This window comes from Stomoxys calcitrans, chromosome 1 (genome assembly GCF_963082655.1).
Source record: "Stomoxys calcitrans chromosome 1, idStoCalc2.1, whole genome shotgun sequence".
NCBI lineage: Eukaryota > Metazoa > Arthropoda > Insecta > Diptera > Muscidae > Stomoxys > Stomoxys calcitrans.
In genome coordinates this window covers 48669716-48691784 of record NC_081552.1, presented here as the reverse complement: position 1 = coordinate 48691784, position 22069 = coordinate 48669716, and the positions used below count along the sequence as shown (strand labels likewise).

Here is a 22069-nt window from a genome sequence, read left to right as displayed (position 1 = left end):
TCTTAGACATTTTCAAGAGAACGGTAACGCAAGAAGAAGTTTATCAAAAATTGCGTTTGCGCAAGTTGAAGCCAACAGAGCCGTGTATTGCCTATATAGTAGCAATGCAAACTATTGCAGCAGAAGGCGAAATCAACGAGCAAGAACTGGTTGACATTATAATAGACGGAATGGAAGATAAAACCAACAACATATCCATTCTATACGGATCAAACTCATTACAAGAATTGATGCATGGAATAGATAGATACGAGAAACGCAGGTCAAAAACAGTCAGTACTCATAAAGAAGGCCGTGACAATACTAAAGGCATACGATGTTTCAATTGCTCTCAATTTGGACATATGAAGAACACCTGCAATAAGCCTCGACGTCCACCGGGATCTTGTTTCCATTGTTTCCAAATGGGACATTTTTACAAGGATTGTCCTAAAAGGATGAATGTTACTGCTCCCATATTTTGTAGTAATGATATTGTAAACACAACGCAAATGGTAAGTGTGGCCTTTAAATATTCTTGTGGATCCAAATATACTAATTCTGCGAATATTTCGTGCTTGATCGATTCCGGTAGCCCAATTAGTTTGGTTAAGATGTCTTTATTACCGACTGGTGTGATACGTTCGAAGAATTTAATACCAACTTCGTATGTTGGAGTTGGCAATTCCCCTTTGAAAATATATGGAAATATTTCTTGTTTAATAAAATTTAAAAAATCGTCTAAACAAATAGAATTACTTGTTGTTCCGAACGAGAGCATTCATGTTCCAATGATTCTTGGACGGAACTTTATGCATGCATTTAATGTAAAATTACTTCAAGTCAAGGAAACTACGAATGATATAGAAGTATTTGAATCCACAAGAAAAATAAATGACAATAATAATATAACCTCGGTGTCTACACCATCAACGATAAGCAATTCTTATGATAGTCCTGTGAATTCCCAAGTGATACGTACGGACGATATTGATCTAAATCCTTTGTTAAATTCATTCCAGAAGAAGACTTTAGAAGATCTTATTCATAATCGTTATATAACTCCAAAGGGAATTGATAAAAAGTCATCTGATTATAGGATGCAGATTAAATTATCTGATGATATTCCAATACACTGCTCTCCCCGTAGATTGTCGGTTCGTGATCGTGAGGAAACGCAGAAGATTGTTAGTGATTTGTTAGAAAGGAAAATAATACGTTACAGCAATTCTCCATACACGTCAGCAATTGTGTTGGTAAAGAAAAAGACAGGGGAAACGCGGATGTGTGTCGATTATCGAGCGTTAAACAAAAAGACTATTAGGGATAACTTTCCTTTACCCCTCATCGAGGACTGTATTGAGAGCATATCAGGCAAAAAATGGTTTAGCCTCATGGATTTGAAGGATGGATTTTTCAACATAGAAATGCATAATGATTCAATTCCATACACTTCATTTGTAACCCCATTTGGACAGTACGAGTATTTGAAGATGCCATTTGGTTTAAAGAATGCTCCAGCAAACTTTCAACGCTTTATAAATGGTATATTTCGCGACTTAATAGAGGACCATAGAGTGGTTATATATATGGATGACATATTGATTGCATCCTCTGATTTCGATTCTCATGTTCAGACATTGGCGGTTGTACTTGGACGTGCTTTTGAGTACGGATTACGTATCAAGTTAACTAAATGTAAATTTGGTTATCAGAGTTTAGAGTATTTAGGATACTTAATCAGCCCAAAAGGTATACGGCCGACAGAAAATCACTTGCGAGCTGTGAAACAAATACCAATGCCAAGGAATCATAGGGAATTACAAACTTGTCTTGGGTTGTTTTCCTACTTTAGGAAATTCGTTCCGTCATTCTCAAATATTGCAAGGCCATTGTTAGATTTGCTTCGTAAAGAGAAAAAATTCGTTTTCTCTGAAGAATGTGTAAAGGCCTTTAGTGAATTAAAGTCTCGTTTACTTCGGGCCCCAGTATTAGCTATCTATAACCCTAAAAGCGATACGGAGTTACATTGTGATGCAAGTTCTCATGGATTCGGAGCAATATTGATGCAGCGTCAGGATGATAAAAAGTTCCACCCCGTAGCATTTTCTTCAAAGGCTACAACCAATGCAGAATCGAGATATCATAGCTTCGAACTGGAAACACTCGCAATTATTTACGCGTTGCGCCGGTTTCGTGTGTATTTAGAAGGATAACATTTTACCATAGTCACAGATTGCAATTCACTTACAATGACCTTGAACAAGAGACAAGTTAATCCTCGGATATCCCGCTGGGCATTGGAACTAGAGAACTATGACTATTCTATCGAACACAGGAAGGGTTCTTCTATGGGTCATGTGGATATGTTAAGCAGATGTATAGAAAAGGAAATATCCCCTCATGTGGGATGTAACATGATTTGCTCTGTAGATTCGAATAAACTCGATGTCCAAATTCAACTGACCCAAGCTAGAGATCCTGTTATTAAGGACTTATGTAAACGTTTGGAAAAGGAAGAGAAGAATATGTGATTTTGACCTAATAGACGGTCTCTTATTTAAGAAAGTGGGTGCAACCGTTTGTTTATATGTCCCAAAGGAAATGGAAGATAATGTGATAAGAATGATACATGAGAAGCTTGGACACCTGGGGACAGATAAATGTTATTATAAGATTCGAGAGAATTTTTGGTTCCCAGACATGCGCAATAAGATAGATAGCTTCATTAAGAATTGTATAAAATGTATCATTTATGCTGCTCCAGCTAGAATAAACCAACAGAACATGTACAGCATTCCAAAGGTGGAGGAGCCATTCGATACGATACACGTGGATCACTTCGGACCACTTCCATCATTAAAATCGAAAAGAAAACACATTTTAGTGGTAGTTGATTCTTTTACAAAATTTGTTCGACTTTATCCTGTAAATTCGACGAGCACTAAGGAGGTTTGTTGTTCTCTCGAAAAGTATTTTAGTTATTACAGTAGACCAAGACGCCTAATCTCGGACAGAGGATCATGTTTTACGTCATTGGAGTTTTCTGAATTCATTTTGAAAAATAATATTAATCATGTTAAGGTGGCGGTTGCCTCTCCACAAGCAAATGGGCAGGTTGAGCGTGTAAATCGTATTATTAAGTCCATGTTGAGCAAATTGAGTGACCCAATAGATCATTCCGATTGGTCATTGAAATTGTCCCAGGTGGAATATGCTATCAATAACTGTGTTCACAGTTCTACAAAGGAAACCCCAGCGAAGTTACTCTTTGGAACGAATCAACGAGGGGTGGTGGTAGATAAGCTGTCGGAATATCTAGATGAGAAAATGGGTAATGAGGAGAAACTAAATTTGAGGGATATGAGGGTTAAGGCATTGAATTCTATACAGCGATCTCAGAACTACAACGAATTATACTTTTCCAAACATCATGAACCGGCAAAACGTTACGATGAGGGTGATTATGTTGTTATTATGAATATTGACAATACAGTTGGGAAGAATAAGAAATTTTGTGAAAAATATCGTGGTCCCTACATTATTGAAAAAGTATTAGATAATGATCGCTACGTTGTGAGAGATGTTGACAATTGTCAACTGACACAGATCCCATATAAGGGTATAATTGAAGCAAAGCGACTTCGGATATGGTTGACACCTAGGTTATAGATTTATGTTATTGGTCACACTTATATAATATACACAATTTTTATATCATGATTGTGGGCAATCATATTGTCAGGTTGGCCGAACTGTAATATGATAACTTGTTATACTCGTATTTTTAAGAAACTTTTGTTGAAACTAAGTAGACTAGCTTGTTCCTTTAATGTTGTTTGTTTGAAAAATATAATAAAAAGAGTCAGTTTGTTGACAGAAGCTTTACAACATTTAGATTTTTTTTTTACAACATCAGTGTCTCCTGTAGCGATAATGATGATACAAAGCCGAAAGATTCACAAAAAGGCCCTAGCACTAGAAATTAACCCATTAGTTTTAAAAGTAAAAAAAAAGTATTCGCATCATCAGTGTCGTTTCGAGAGACAAACGTCAATGATGTGCAAGTAAGGCTCTGCTCCAAGAAAGCCAGCCAAAAATTTCAGAATTTGTTTCCATTAACGGTGTCTTTTATAGCGATAGGTTTGCTAAGTTCGGCTGGGCCGGATCTTATAAACCATCCATCATAGATCGCATTTGTCAAGTTCTTTGCGCGCTATTTCTTTATAGGCAAACAAAGTCTAATGGATTAGAATTGCTATGCTATTAGGGCTATATCAGGTTGTAAACCGATTCGGTCAATACTAGGTTTGGATGTTGGAGACCATAGTAAACGCCATTTTGCAAAATTTCAACCAAATCGGATAAGAATTTAGCCCTTTAGTGGCTCATGAAGTAATATCGGATGATCGGTTATATGGGACCATTATCAGGTTATGATAACGATTCAGACCATATTAAACACGTAAGTTAAAGGTCATGGGAAGTCGTTGTGGAAAATTTCAGCCAAATCAGACAATAACTGCGCCCTCTATAGGCTCAAAAAGTATTGGGTTGCTCAAAAAGTAATTGCGGATTTTTCGCTCGGCCAAATGAAGTTGATGATGACCAAATCAAAGCATTAATCGAATTGGATCGTCATGCAACTGAGCGTGAGATAGGAGAGAAGTTAAATATACCAAAATCAACCGTTCATTATCACATAAAAAGTCTTGGACTGGTGAAAAAGCTTGATATTTGGGTACCACATGTATTGAAAGAAATTCATTTAACAAACCGAATCAACGCTTGTGATATGCACCTTAAACGCAATGAATTCGATCCGTTTTTAAAACGAATCATAACTGGAGATGAAAAATGGATTGTTTACAACAACGTTAGTCGAAAACGATCATGGTCCAAGCATGGTGGACCAGCTCAAACCACTTCAAAGGCTGATATCCACCAAAAGAAGGTTATGCTGTCTGTTTGGTGGGATTGGAAGGGTGTGGTATATTTTGAGCTGCTTCCAAGGAACCAAACGATTAATTCAGATGTTTACTGTCAACAATTGGACAAATTGAATACAGCCATCAAGGAGAAGCGACCAGAATTGGTCAATCGTAAAGGTGTCATATTCCACCAGGACACCGCTAGACCGCACACATCTTTGATCACTCGCCAAAAACTGAGTGAGCTTGGCTGGGAACTTTTGATGCATCCACCATATAGCCCTGACCTTGCAGCATCAGACTACCATTTATTTCGATCTTTGCAGAACTCCTTAAATGGTAAATTTTTCTGATGAGGCACTTGGTTCAGTTTTTTGCAGATAAAGGCCAGAAGTTCTATGAGCGTGGATACTAAATTTTCCAGGAAGATGGCAAAAGGTTATCGAACAAAATGGCAATTAAAGTTCATTCTTAGTTTTATTAAAAATGCATTTACTTCCTTTTAAAAAATCCGCAATTACTTTTTGGGCAACCCAATATAATAGGGAGATCGGTTTATCTGGAATCTATATCAGGTTTCAAACCGATTCAAGCCATACTTGCACATACGTTAGAGGTTATGCAAAAAAGCACTGTACAAATTTCAGCCAAATCGGATAAGAATTATGCCCTCTAGAGGCTTAAGAATTTTAGTTGGGAGAGCGTTTTATATGGGGCTATATCAGGTTTTGGACCGATTCGGACCATACGAACGTCATCGTACAAAATTTCAGACAAATCGAAAATAAAATGCTCTCTCTACAGGCTCAACATATATAATCGGGAGATCGGTATGTATGGGAGCTATATCAAAATATAAACCGATATGGCCCATATACAATCCCAACCGACCTACGCTAATAGGAAGTATTTGTGCAAAATTTAAAGCAGATAGCTTTACTCCTTCGAAAGTTAGCGTGCCTTTCACAGACAGATGGATGGACAGACGGGCAGACATTGCTAGATAGAATTAAAATGTCATGGCGTCAAGAATATATATACTTTATGGTGTCTCACACCAAAATGTTACAAACCTAATAACCATATTAGTATATCCCCATCCTATGGCTGTGGGTATAATACCATGTACCCCCAGAGAGCCAGTCAAAAATTTACCAAAATAAAATATTTGAATCATCAGTGTCTTTCCTGGCGACACTGATGATGTGAAAACAAGTGATGCACAAAATAGACCATAGCAGCAGAAATCAAAACAAAATTGTTAAAATTCAAATATATGGTGTTTGTATCCTCAGTGTCTCTTCTTATGACCCCGATGATACAGAACGCTAATGAGTCCCAAATAAGGCGCTATTATCAGACACCAAACCAAAAGTTGAAAGAAGGAATGCTCACCTAATCTGTATATCTTGTAACGACACTGACGATGCAGATGCCAAAGATGTTAAAAAATATGCTACCGCCAGAAAGCAAGCAAAAATTCAACCATAAAATGTAAGCATCTTTAAAGTCTCTCGTAATGACACCAACGACGCAGAACGCCAAAGATGTCGATATAAGGTAAAGACAACAATTTAACATGTTGTATGGGCATAACTTCGAGATATATTAAAAGTGAGTACTGATTTTTCCCGTTGCCAATATAGCCTATTGATACTTGACAACAAAATGACATATTTCTGCAATTCTAGATGGAGAAAAGGAGCAAAGAAAGCATCATAAGTCCTCCCTTTAGTCAGAAACAATTATGAAATGTTCGCATCATCTCTTTCTCTTATAGAGACACTAAAGTTGCGGCACGCCGATGATACCAAAATCAGGCGATGACATCAGTAAATGTTTAGGGCTGGCGTTTAAGTGTTTAACTTGTATTGCAGCCAGCGCAGGTTAAATCCTCTTCAGAAATGAGTATTTTTTTTGTACAAAGTTTATACAGTTGTTACCAATTTAGTCCAAGCCTTGCTTCTTGCTTTTGAAACCTCTTCATTACTTATTCAGTCTTACATCTTCTCATTGTGTGTGTTTCCAGAGTGGATAATCTTGTAATCAATTTCGTACATGACAATTCATTTCATATTCCTTCCGTTAGTTCCTGGCAACTCCCATATGTAGATTAAAATTAAAACTTTTCCTTGTTCCCTGTCAAACTTTTGCGAATGATTTAATTTGGTTAAGTAGTGACCTTCACCCTGACCGCTTCCCCAAGACCAAAATCAGTACCCAGAATCATTCTCGCTGACATTCACCCACTCACCCACTCTCTCCCCGTTCCCATTCAAAGTGAGGTTAATAACAAATTCAGCTCCATTTGTTTGACCAACAACTTAATTCCCTGGTAGCCATCGATGGCAATGGTTTGTTTCAAATGCGTGGAAATCGCCCCACAAAACTCTGAAAAAGGAGATTAAAAAAAGTAAAACAAAACAACAACGACAACAAAAATTAGCCACTATAACTAATTTGTATTCCAACGAATTTATTGTGAAACTACAAAGAAACTTGGGCATAATCAAAGTTCTTTTGTTTTGGTTCCCACTTTCCATTGGCACTCTGTGTGACAATGGGGACAAAGTTCCTCGGGGACCGAACAAACCTTTTTATCTAATTAAGTCATATCCAAGATTCATTTAATCATGTCCACTTTGAATCATGGCACCATGGGCTTAATCACTACACTCTAAACTATATGTAAATATATATTTTATAGGGTCGGACATGGGTATTTCGATGTGGCGGGTATAAAAAGATAGCCTTTATATGGGTTGTTTTAATATAACTATATCCTTCACCTCTACTGTAGTACAAGGCATTAAAAGTTAGTGAATTTGTTTGTTACACCCAGGAGGAAGAGAGCTAGGCCCGCTGATAAGCATACTGATCGTCTCAGAATCACTTTGGGTATATCCGTCTGTCTGGCCATCATTCTGTCAGTCCGTCTGTCATTTCATCTATCTGTCTGTCCATGTTAAATTTTGTCCAAAGTACAGTTTGAAATTTTCATCCCATTGTCTTTAAGTTTGTATAGGCATTTTTTTAACCAAGCAACGAAACCTATCAAAATTGGAAAAATCGGAATCGGCTAAATGACATATAGCTCCCATATATACATATGTTCTTCCGATTTGAACTCATATTGCAACTAGCCGAACCGCGCCCGCTCCGTTGAACCTTCTTCGACACACTTCGCCCTAAATGTGGATATCGAATTCATGCCATTGTAGCCCATGTCTGCCTAAGTTCGTATCCTGGCGAAATTTTAAAAAACAAATCGAAAACAAGTAAAAAGGCGTTAAGTTCTTTGGATACCCACCACCTCGGGTATATATGTGAACAACCTTTCGTCAAAATCCAGTGAAAAATGCATACCTTATGCCCCATAGCAGCTATATAGACAAATCAAACGATTTAGACCAAATGCTTATAAGTACAAGTCATTGTTCAACCTAGAGATCGGTCTATATGGCAGCTATATCCAAATCTGGTTCGATCCGAGCCAAATTGAAGATCAACATCAAAGAGCCCAACACATCTCAATGTTCCAAATTTCGGCGACATCGGACAATAAATGCGCTTTTTATGGGCCCAAAACCTTAAATCGAGAGATCGTCTATATGGCAGCTATATCCAAATCTGGACCGATCAGTGCCAAATTGAAGAAAGATGTCGAAGGGCCTAAGGCAACTCACTGACCCAAATTTCAGCGAAATCGGATAATGAAAGCGGCTTTAATGGGCCTAAGACCCTAAATCTGAGGATCGGTCTATATTGCAGCTATATCCAAATCTTGACCGATCAGGGCCAAAATGACGAAAGATGTCGAAGAGCTCAACAGAACTCACTGTCCTAAATTTCAGTAAAATCGAAAAATAAATCTGGCTTTTATGGGCCTAAGACCCTAAATCAGAGGATCGGTCTATATGGTAGCTATATACAAATTTAAACCGATCTGGGCCAAATTGACGAAGGATGTCGAAGGATCTAACACATTTCACTGTCCCAAATTTCAGTAAAATCGGATAATAAATGTGGCTTTTATGGGCCTATGACCCTAAATCGGAGGATCGGTCTATATGGCAGCTATATCCAAATCTGGTTCAATCCGAGCCAAATTGAAGATCAACATCAAAGAGCCCAACACACCTCATTATTCCAATTTTCGGCGACATCGGACAATAAATGCGCTTTTTATGGGCCCAAAACCTTAAATCGAGAGATCGGTCTATATCCAAATCTGAACCGATCAGTGCCAAATTGAAGAAAGATGTCGAAGGGCCTAACACAACTCACTGACCCAAATTTCAGCAAAATCGGATAATAAAAGCGGCTTTAATGGGCCTAAGACATTAAATCTGAGGATCGGTCTATATGGCAGCTATATCCAAATCTTGACCGATCTGAGCCAAAATGACGAAAGATGTCGAAGAGCTCAACAGAACTCACTGTCCTAAATTTCAGTAAAATCGAAAAATAAATCTGGCTTTTATGGGCCTAAGACCCTAAATCAGAGGATCGGTCTATGTGGTAGCTATATTCAAATTTGAACCGATCTGGGCCAAATTGACGAAGGATGTCGAAGGGTCTAACACATTTCACTGTCCCAAATTTCAGTAAAATCGGATAATAAATGTGGCTTTTATGGGCCTAAGACCCTAAATCGGAGGATCGGTCTATATGGCAGCTATATCCAAATTTGGACCGATCTGGTTTAAATTAACGAGGGATGTCGAAGGGTCTAACACAACTCACTGTCTCAAATTTCAGTTAAATCGGATAATAAATGTGGCTTTTATGGGCCTAAGACCTTAAATCGGAGGATCGGTCTATATGGCAGCTATATCCAAATTTGGACCGATCTGGGCCAAATTGACGACTAATGTCGAAGGGCCCAACGTAACTCACTGTCTCATATTTCAGCAAAATCGGATAATAAATGTGGCTTTTATGGGCCTAAGACCCTACATCAGCATATCGGTCTGTATGGGGGCTATATCAAGATATAGTCCGATATAGCCCATCTTCGAACTTAACCTGCTTATGGACGAAAAAAGAATCTATGCAAAATTTCAGCTCAAAATCTCTATTTTTAAGGACAGTAGCGTGATTTCAACAGACAGACGGACGGACATGTCTAGATGGTCTTAGATTTTTACGCTGATCAAGAATATATATACTTTATAGGGTCGGAAATGGATATTTCGATGTGCTGCAAACGGAATGACAAAATGAATATACCCCCATCCTTCGGTGGTGGGTATAAAAATTTAAAGCGGTGGTTATCCCCTCTGTACGCAGTCGATATTTGCGAGATACCAAGCCATGCATGGTAATGTAATTCTCCCCAATGAGGTGTCCGACTGCGGCACGCCGTTCAGCTTTGGCTGTAAAAAAGGTCCCTTATCATCTTATATATAACAAGTAAAAGCGTGCTAAGTTCGGCCGGGCCGAATCTTATATACCCTCCGCCATGGATCGCATTTGTCGGGTTCTTTTCCCGGCATCTCTTCTTAGGCAAAAAAGGATATAAGAAAAGAGTTGCTCTGCTATTAAAACGATATCAAGATATGGTCCGGTTCGGACCACAATTAAATTATATGTTGGAGACCTGTGTAAAATTTCAGCCAATTCGTATAAGAATTGCGTGGGGCTCACGAAATAAAATAGAGAGAACGATTTATATGGGATCTGTATCGGGCTATAGACCGATTCGGACCATAATAAACACGTTTGTTGATGGTCATGAGAGGATCCGTCGTACAAAATTTCAGGCAAATCGGATAATAATTGCGACCTCTAGAGGCTCAAGAAGTCAAGATCCCAAATCGGTTTATATGGCAGCTATATCAGGTTGTGAACCGACTTGTACCTTATTTGATATAGTTGTTGAAATTAACAATAAAAAAAAGTCTTGCAAAATTTCAGCCAAATCGGATAGGAATTGCGCCCTCTAGAAGCTCAAGAAGTCAAGTCCCCAGATCGGTTTATATGGCAGCTATATCAGGTTATAGACCGATTTCAACCATACTTGGCACAGTTGTTGGATATGATAACAAAATACTACTTGCAAAAATTCATTCAAATTGGATAAGAATTGCGCCCTCCAGAGGCTCAAGAATTCAAGACCCAAGATCGGTTTATATGACAGCTATATCAGGTTATGGACCGATTTAAACCATACTTGCCACAGTTGTTGGATATCATAGCAAAACACGTCGTGCACAATTTCATTCGAATCGGATAAGAATTGCGCCCTCCAGAGGCTCAAGAAATCAAGACCCAAGATCGGTTTATATGGCAGCTATATCAAAACATGGACCGATATGGCCCATTTACAATACCAACCGACCTACATTAATAAGAAGTATTTGTGCTAAATTTCAAGCGGCTAGCTTTACTCCTTCGGAAGTTAGCGTGCTTTCGACAGACAAACGGACGGACGGACGGGCGGACAGACGGACGGACATGGCTAGATCGACATAAAATTTCACGACGATCAAGAATATATATACTTTATGGGGTATCAGACGAATATTTCGAGTTGTTACAATCAAATGACGAAATTAGTATACCCCCCATCCTATGGTGGAGTGTATAACAAGTACAAGCGTGCTAAGTTAGGCGGGCCGAATCTTGGGAATCCACCACTATGGATTCTGCTAAAAATGTATACAAAATAAATTTATTGGTAGGGTATAATTTTATTCTACATTCCAAACTTCTGCCAAACCAGCAAAAATTAAAGCTTCTAGGAACCGAACAAGGATGATCGAGAGACGGGTTAACATGGGAGCTATATCAGGTTCTAGACTGATTTTTGCCGTATCTGGTACAGTTGTTGTAGAACATCGCATGCAAAATTTCACCCTAATCGGACAAAAATTGCGGCTTGTAAGGGCTCAAGAAATCAAATCGGGAGATCGATTTATATGGGAGCTATATAAGGTTATAAACCGATTTAAACCATAATTGGTACGGTTATAAAAAGTCATAACAGAATACTATAGGTGAAATTTGCGACAAATATTTTGAGGTGTTACAAACGGAATGACTAGATTAGTAAACCCCATGCTATGGTGGTGGGTATAATAATTGCTATGCTATTGGATCTATATCAAGTTATGATCTGATTCGGACAGCTATATCAGGTTATGGACCGATTTGAACCATATTTTGAACAGTTGTTGGAAGTCATTAAAAACATGTCAGCCAAATCTGAAAAGAGTTGCGCCCTCGGGGGGCTCAAGAAATCAAGATTCAAGATCGGTTATATGGCAGCTATATCAGGTTATGAATCGATTTAAACCATACTGTGCGCAGTAGTTGGAAATCATAACATAATACCCCATGCAAAATTTTAGACAAATCGGGTTGGAATTGCGCCCTCTAGTGGCACAGGAAATCAATATCCAAGATAGGTTATTATGGTAGCGCTATCAAAACATGGACTGATATGGCCCATTTACATTGCCAACTGACCTACACTAATAAAAAGCATTTGTACAAAATTTCTAGCGGTTAGCTTTACTCCTTTGTAGGTTAGCGTGCTTTCAACCGACGGACAGACATGGCTAGATCGACTTAAAATCTCATGACGATCAAGAATATATATACTTTATGGGGTCTTAGGCGAATGTTTTGAGGATTTACAAACAGAATGACGAAATTGGTATACCCCCATTTCATGGTGGAGGGTACAAAAATGTTGAGCGGTGGTTTTCCTCTCCAAATGCCGGTAACATTTATGAGGTACTAAGCAATTTAAAAACTTCTCACCAAAGATGTCGCACTGCGGCAAGCCGTTCGGTCTCGGCTATGAAAAAGGAGGTCCCTTATCATTGAGCTTAAACTTGAATTGGACTGCACTCATTGATATGTGGGAGGTTTGCAACTTTTCCTTAGTGGAATGTTCAGGTATGCAATTTTTTTTTTTGTGGATAACATATTGGTGATTTACTCCCAAATTTCTTTTATTTGAGCTTTATATTTGTTATGTGTCAGATTCGTGCTCTAGTCTTAAATACCTTTCATTTGAGCCTAATATTGGCATTATTGGTTTAAATATACATTTTGCGGCCTTTGAGGGTGGGGCGGCCGCCCTAGACATCCCACATTTAATAAGTGTACCAAATTTCTGTTTTTGAGTTATTATAAACAAACTATGGGTTGGCCAAAAGTAATTGCGGATTTTTCATATAGTCGGCGTTGACAATTTTTTTCAACGGCTTGTGACTCTGTAATTGCATTCTTTCTTCTGTCAGTTATCAGCTGTTACTTTTAGCTTGCTTTAGAAAAAAAGTGTAAAAAAGTATATTTGATTTAAGTTCATTCTAAGTTTTATTAAAAATGCATTTACTTTCTTTTAAAAAATCCGCAATTACTTGTTGGGCAACCCAATAAATTTCACGTAAATCGTCCCAACAATCTCCGAGATCTGGCTTTTTTAAAAATAATGTAAGGGGAGGGTCCGCCCATTATAGTTTGGATGATAGTTCTAGTTTTGGTGGTGGAATGGAGTAGCCAAACCCTTTGCCCCGAAAGTGCATATTACAGTTATATTCTACTCCCAAAACTACATTTGAGCTCCATATTGCTATAGCCGGTATATATGTGTGGTTCAGGGAGATTTTATGAGATTAGTTGTCCCTGAAACAATTGGCCATAAAACAGATATCAGATTTGAGCTCCTTTTTGCCACACAGCCACCCACGCACTTAGCTCTGAAAAATATAAACATCGTGCTCTATTTGTAAAATTCGACTCTACTGTCATAGACCTTTCTTTTAATTCCCATATTATGCCGATAGAATTACTTAGTAGTACTTAGTGGGTGTGCCGGTCCCAGACTCTGTCCCAAATGTGTATATCAGATTCGTAGTGAACTTTCAAAGACCTTTAATTTTATTCCTATTTTGTGACGTTGGACATTCGTGCTTGTTTTCGGGTTTTTGGGGTTGGAGAGGCTACGGGGCCTCTTGGACCAAATTCTTAAAACAAATATGTACACAGCATCCAAAGGTCTTTCTTTTGATGGGGGATTTTGAGTTGTGGTTAGGCCGCTCAGACACCAAGGAATACATTTTTATGTCAGATTTTTCTTCACTTTTAAATACAATACCTTTCATTTGATACCCAAGTTGACCCAATCGGTAAACGTGTCCATTCGGGTGGGTTTTTGGGATGGGGCGTCCCCCCTGGTTATTAGACCCAAAGTATAATACCAATTTCGTGTTTTTGGGGTACCATAGAGGCATACAAAATTTCGGTTAAATCGGTGCACCTATCTCCCAGATCTGGCGTTTTTGAAAATTGTGGTAAAGGGGTATGGCATTATAAAATCGGGCGGTGCCGACTTTAGAATACCCCACACCTACACCATAGGCACAAAGTGAGAGCTATATCTAATTCTGAACAATTTTTTATGTACCTCGGCGGATATTTTCAGATGGATTATTAAACAATACGTGTCAAATTTCGAGCAAATATGTTCAAACTGTAATAAATACAGTTGACAAATGACAACTTTATTGCAAATTAGCCAAAAACTGAACATATTTTGACCAAACTTCTAAGATATTGTGGTAGGCATCGAGGAAAGTGTTGTATAAAATTTTAGCAATATTGTTCAATAATTTGCTTGCAGTGACCCTAGATGTGAAAATCGGGCGAAATACATTTACGGCAGCTAAATCGAAATCTGGACTGATTTCTGTTAAATTCAACAGCATTATTAAGAGTCATAATAAAATGCATCCTGTCGAATTTCTAGAGAATCGGTTAACAAATGAGCACTTTATTGCAATATTTCTCAAAATGGGACGAACATAAACATGGGACCTTTATCTGAATCTGATCCGATTTCTAGCAAACTTCTTAGATATTGTGGTAGCGCTGTACAAAATGTTGGCAAGGTTGGTCAATAAAAGCGATTGCAGTGACCATAGAAGTGAAAATTGGGCGATATACTGGGTTGCCCAAAAAGTAATTGCGGATTTTTCATATAGTCGGCGTTGACAAATTTTTTCACAGCTTGTGACTCTGTAATTGCATTCTTTCTTCTGTCAGTTATCAGCTGTTACTTTTAGCTTGCTTTAGAAAAAAAGTATAAAAAAAGTATATTTGATTAAAGTTCGTTCTAAGTTTTATTAAAAATGCATTTACTTTCTTTTATAAAATCCGCAATTACTTTTTGGGCAACCCAATATATAGATATGGCAGCTAAATTATTATTATATATGGAGCTATATCTAAATCTGAACCGGCCCATAAATGGCGCATTTCTTGTTCGAAGACGCCGAAATTTGGAACAGTGAGTTGTGTTAAGGCTTTCGACAATCCAATTTGGCCCAGATCGGTCCAGGTCCATATAAACCGATCTTGGGTCTTGATTTCTTGAGCCTCTAGAGTGCGCAATTCTTATCCGATTGGAATGAAATTTTGCACGACGTGTTTTGTTATGATATCCAACAACTGTGCCAAGTATGGTTCAAATCGGTTTATAACCTGATATAGCTGCCATATAAACCGATCTTATGTCTTGACTTCTTGAGCCTCTAGAGTGCGCAATTCTTATCCGATTGGAATGAAATTTTGCACGACGTGTTTTGTTATGATATCCAACAACTGTGCCAAGTATGGTTCAAGTCGGTCCATAACCTTATATAGCTGTCATATAAACCGATCTTGGGTCTTGACTTCTTGAGCCTCTAGAGGGCGCAATTCTTATCCAATTTGAATGAATTTTGGCATGTAGTATTTTGTTATGATATCCAACAACTGTGCCAAATATGGTTCAAATCGGTTTATAACCTGAAATAGCTGTCATATAAACAGTTCTGGGGACTTGACTTCTTGAGCTTCTAGAGGGCGCAATTCCTATCCGATTTGGCATAAATTTCGCAAGACGTTTTTTATTGTTACTTTCAACAACTATGTCAAATAAAGTACAAGTCGGTTCAGAACCTGATATAGCTGCCATATAAACCGATCTGGGATCTTGACTTCTTGAGCCTCTAGAGGTCGCAATTATTATCCGATTTGCCTGAAATTTTGTACGACGGATTCTCTCATGACCATTAACATATGTGTTTATTATGGACTGAATCGGTCTTTAGCCCGATACAGCTCCCATATAAATCGATATCTCTATTTTATTTCTTGAGCCCACAAAGGGCGCAATTCTTATTCGAATTGGCTGACATTTTACAAAGGTTTCCAACATATAATTTAATTGTGGTCCAAACCGGACCATATCTTGGTATCGCTCTAATAGCAGAGCAAATCTTTTCTTATATCGTGTTTTGCCTAAGAAGAACTCGACAAATGCGATCCAGGGTGGAGGGTATATAAAATTCGGCCCGGCCAAACTTAGCACGCTTTTACTTGTTTTATAATTGATTTAGAAATCTCCTCCAAAGTCTATTAAATTCGGTTCAGAATTAGATAAAGCTTCCGATTTCCACTTTTAGGGTAGGTGTAAGGTATTATTTAGTCAGGACCGGCTGACTTTTGTCTTTTATTACTTGTTTTTCGATAATTTTAGATTTTAATATTAATCTTATGGCTCAAAAAAATGTAAGGCCCATAGTGCAGTACCCGAATGCCTGAGTGGTTCATTCTATGACATGACATTTGCCTGAGTAAATGAGTGTTGGTGGTTGTCCTGAAAATCCATGATGATTGTGATGGAAATGTTGCCAATAATTAGTTTGTTGCCTTTTTTCCATCCACTAGTTTTCGGTGGTTAGGGTTAGATGGGTATTGTTGTTTGTGTTGGTGTAGCACAGCGTTGTGTCTCATATATCTCGAACGTAACAATTTCCCACAAATTGGCGTTGTTTTGTTTATCGTCATCATTAATTTGACAATTTGTTTTTGAACAAAATGTTGGTCCATTTCGTTTGTAAATTGATGCCAAGGAGAAGAACGAACTGAAGGGAGGGTCAACCAAGGGTTTTCGCACTAGACCAGCGCATAGGATGATTTGGTTTGAAAGCCCCCAAACACAAACACAAGTATAGGCAATTTGACAATTGTTGCCTTTAACACTGGACGGCTGTTGTGCGGCTGGTTGATGGGGGGCTCTAATGACAATATGGATGTATATTAGTCCGTCCCAATGAAATGTTCATGGGTAAATATATGAAATAAAACATTGCATAATAAATTTCATGCAAATCTGTTGAAAATTTTAGTTACTACGCCCTATAAGTGTTAATCGGGCGAATTATATATGGGAGTCATATCTAAATCTGAGAAGATTTTAATCAAAATTGCAAGAGTTTGTATTTGAGCTAAAAAAGTGATATATGCAAATATTCGTGATGATTGGATAACAAATGCAATGTCCACCTTAACGACAGGCTGACAATCAGCACAGAAAGGATATGCGGACAGACGGATATGGCCAAGCCGAATCAGCAGGAATTTCCGAATCGAACTACAAATTTAATCACAGTGGTGGTGCAGGTTACAGTTTGTGATTTTGTAATAAACTCGATATAAATGTATGCTTAGTTTACCTATTTCAGGCAAAAACCTTAAATACTCAACAAGGTGCTTTGGAAAGCACAACATCCAACTTTGGAAGTCGCTTAGTGGCTGGGTTTGAGTTTTTTCGTTGCAAAAATCATATCTTTTGAACCGAAAAATATAATTGAATATTTTAAACGGCTTAAAGGGCTTAGGAAAGTCAAAATTTGTGGAAAAATGGTAAATAAGTGGATTAAATATTTTTTCTCCCGTTTTTTTAAGTCTTTAATATTTTAAAATTATTAACTAAAAATTAAAAAAAAAAATTCTAACACTTTTTCAATTTTCTACAAAGTTTTCATCATAATTCGTAATTTAGTATTTTTTTTTTCGGAAATTTTAAGTTGTGAAGCGTGGGCAGAAGATTCGAACGGCTGGGACTCGAACCTGGACACACGGGGCAGCAGCGAGAGCCCTTGTCTAGAGTAAGAAGCCATTATTACAACTTCCAAATAGCATGTGTTTACCAAGGAAGCTAAGAAGTCCTAAAGCAAAACAAGAAAAAGCGTGCTAAGTTCGGCCGGGCCGAATCTTATATACCCTCCACCATGGATCGCATTTGTGGAGTTCTTTTCCCGGCATCTCTTCTTAGGCAAAAAATGATATAAGAAAAGATTTGCTCTGCTATGAGAGCGATATCAAGATATGGTCCGGTTTGAACCACAATTAAATTATATGTTGGAGACCTGTGTGAAATGTCAGCCAATTCGAATAAGAATTGCGCCCTTTGGGGGCTCAAGAAGTAAAATAGAGAGACGGATTTATATGGGAGCTATAGATATATATACACATTCTTGATCAGCGTAAAAATCTAAGACGATCTAGCCATGTCCGTCCGTCTGTCTGTTGAAATCACGCTACAGTCTTTTCTTCCTTTTTATACCCTCCACCATAAGATGGGGGGTATACTAATTTCGTCATTCTGTTTGTAACTACTCGAAATATTCGTCTGAGACCCCATAAAGTATATATATTCTTGATCGTCGTGACATTTTATGTCGATCTAGCCATGTCCGTCCGTCTGTCCGTCCGTCCGTCCGTCCGTCCGTCCGTCCGTCCGTCCGTCCGTCCGTCTGTCTGTCGAAAGCACGCTAACTTCCGAAGGAGTAAAGCTAGCCGCTTGAAATTTTGCACAAATACTTCTTATTAGTGTAGGTCGGTTGGTATTGTAAATGGGCCATATCGGTCCATGTTTTGATATAGCTGCCATATTAACCGATCTTGGGTCTTGACTTCTTGAGCCTCTAGAGTGCGCAATTCTTATCCAATTGGGATGAAATTTTGCATGACGTGTTTTGCTATGATATCCAACAACTGTGCCAAGTATGGTTCACATCTGTCCATAACCTGATATAGCTGCCATATAAACCGATCTTGGGTCTTGAATTCTTGAGCCTCTAGCGTGCGCAATTCTTATCCGATCAGAATGAAATTTTGCACGACGTGTTTTGTTACGATATCCAACAACTGTGCCAAGTATGGTTTAAATCGGTTTATAACCTGATATAGCTGCCATATAAACCGATCTTGGGTCTTGACTTCTTGAGCCTCTAGAGTGCGCAATTCTTATCCGATTGAAATGAAATTTTGCACGACGTGTTTTGTTATTATATCCAACAACTGTGCCAAGTATGGTTCAAATCGGTCCATAACCTGATATAGCTGTCATATAAACCGATCGTGGGTCTTGACTTCTTGAGCCTCTAGAGGGCGCAATTCTTATCCGATTGGAATGGAATTTCGCACGACGTGTTTTGTTAGATACCCAACAACTGGTATCTGGTTTAAATCGGTCCATAACCTGATATAGCTGCCATATAAACCGATCTTGGGTCTTGACTTCTTGAGCCTCTAGAGGACACAATTCTTATCCGATTTGAATGAATTTTTGCACAAAGTATTTCGTTATAATATCCAACAACTTTGCCAAGTATGGTTGAAATCGGTCCATAACCTGATATAGCTGTCATATAAACAGATCTGGGGATTTGATTTCTTGAGCTTTTAGAGGGCGCAATTCCTATCCGATTTGGCTGAAATATTTCATAACGTATTTTGTTTTTACTTTCAACAACTGTGTCAAATAAGGTTCAAATCGGTTCATAACCTGATATAGCTGCCATATAAACCGATCTGGGATCTTGACTTTTTGAGCCTCTAGAGGTCGCAATTATTATCCGATATGCCTGAAATTTTGTACGATGGATCCTCTCATGACCATCAACAAACGTGTTTATTATGGTCTGAATCGGTCTATAGCCCGATACAGATCCCATATAAATCGTTCTCTCTATTTTACTTCGTGAGCCCCAATGGGCGCAATTCTTATACGAATTGGCTGAAATTTTACACAGGTCTCCAACATATAATTTAATTGTGGTCCGAACCGGACCATATCTTGATATCGTTTTAATAGCGGAGCAACTCTTTTCTTATATCCTTTTTTGCCTAAGAAGAGATGCCGGGAAAAGAACTCGACAAATGCGATCCATGGTGGAGGGTATATAAGATTCGGCCCGGCCGAACTTAGCACGCTTTTACTTGTTTTCCATAAGCAGGTTAATTTCGAAGATAGGCTATATCCCACTATATCTTAATATAGCCCCCATATAGACCGATCCGCCAATTTAGGGTCTTAAACCCATAAAAGGCACATTTGTCATTGGATTTTGCTGATATTAGGGACAGTGAGTTGTATTAGGCCCTTCGATATCCTTTCTCAATTTGATACAGATCGGTCCAGATTTGGATATAGCTGTCATATAGACCTTCGATTTAGGGTTTTGGGCCCATTAATGGCGCATTTATTGTCCGATGTCGCCGCAATATGCGACAGTGAGTTGTGTTAGGCTCTCCGAAATGTGTCTGCAACTTGGCCCAAATCAGTCCTGATTTGGATATAGATGCCATATAGACCGATATCTGGATTTAAAGTCTTGTCCCCATAAAAGGCGTATTTATAATCTGATTTCACTGAAATTCGATACAGTGATTTATGTTAGGCTTTTCGACATCCGTGTCGTATATGGTTTAGATCGTTTTATTTTTAGAAATAACAACAAAAAAAATAATATTTTGTTATACACAATTGAACAATGACTTGCACTTATTAGTATTTGGTCCAAATCGGAACATTTTTCGATATAGCTGATATGGGGCATAAGGTATGAATTTTTCACCCAATTTTGACGAAAGGTGGTATACCCGAGGTGGTGGATATCCAAAGTTCGGCCCGGCCGAACTTACCGCCTTTTTACTTTTTTATTGAAATTTTGGCTTTAAAAAATAATCTCGAGGTTAAGATGTCTTCAGAGAGTATTTCGCTGAAATTTTGTCCTTAAAAAAATGCATTAAAATTTAGTCTTTAGAAAAAATTTTATTATAATTTTTGTTTATACAAATTTTGTCTTTATGAACAATTTGATGAATTTGTCTTAATAACAATAATTTCGAGGGGGCAGTCCCGTGCTTTTTGTTTTTAGGGACACCCTAATGTATATGTATGCTTATGCAGCGTTAGTTTTTTTTGTCACCTTTTTGCAAATGAATGCCCATTAGAGGCTAATTAATTGATGAGAAACTTCAGTTTATTTGGTGGGAGTAGTTCTGGGAATACAGCTCTATAAATAGGTGGAGTTGGTTGGTTATCATTAAAAAAAAAAAATTAAAAAATTAGATAGGGAATTTTTAAGGCAGTTTTAACTATAGCCTAAATTTAGAGGAATTTTTTGTGAAAAACTGAATTTGGGTTTATTTTTATACCCCCCACCATAAGATGGGGGGTATACTAATTTCGTCATTCTGTTTGTAACTACTCGAAATATTCGTCTGAGACCCCATAAAGTATATATATTCTTGATCGTCGTGACATTTTATGTCAATCTAGCCATGTCCGTCCGTCTGTCCGTCCATCCGTCCGTCTGTCTGTCGAAAGCACGCTAACTTCCGAAGGAGTAAAGCTAGCCGCTTGAAATTTTGCACAAATACTTCTTATTAGTGTAGGTCGGTTGGTATTGTAAACGGGCCATATCGGTCCATGTTTTGATATAGCTGCCATATAAACCGATCTTGGGTCTTGACTTCTTGAGCCTCTAGAGGGCGCAATTCTTATCCCATTGGAATCAAATTTTGCACGACGTGTTTTGTTATGACATCCAACAACTGTGCCAAGTATGGTTCAAATCGGTTCATAACCTGATATAGCTGTCATATAAACCGATCTTGGGTCTTGACTTCTTGAGCCTCTAGAGTGCGAAATTCTTATCCGATTGGAATGAAATTTTGCACGACGTGTTTTCTTATTATATCCAACAACTGTGCCAAGTATTGTTCAAATCGGTTCATAACCTGATTTAGCTGCCATATAAACCGATCTGGGGTCTTGACTTCTTGAGCCACTAGAAGGCGCAATTTTTTATGACATTCAACAATTGTGCCAAGAATAGTTCAAATCGGTTTATAACCTGATATAGCTGCCATATAAACTGATATGGGATATTGACTTCTTGAGTCTCCAAAAAGCCGCAAGTATTATCCGATTTGGCTGAACTTTTGTACAACGGCTTCTCCCATGACCTTAAACATACGTGTCGAATATGGCATGACTCGGTTTATAAGCTAATACAGATCCCCTA

General features: G+C 38.1%; 1 protein-coding gene across 1 annotated transcript; it reads left to right on the top strand.

The window, feature by feature from the left end:
* The first annotated feature begins 2515 nt into the window (after positions 1 to 2515).
* On the top strand, positions 2516 to 3651 carry LOC131995830 (uncharacterized protein K02A2.6-like). The gene has a single exon (XM_059364998.1). It carries the CDS (start codon positions 2584 to 2586, stop codon positions 3649 to 3651), a length of 1068 nt encoding a protein of 355 aa, XP_059220981.1. The 5' UTR covers positions 2516 to 2583.
* The last annotated feature ends 18418 nt before the right edge of the window (positions 3652 to 22069 follow it).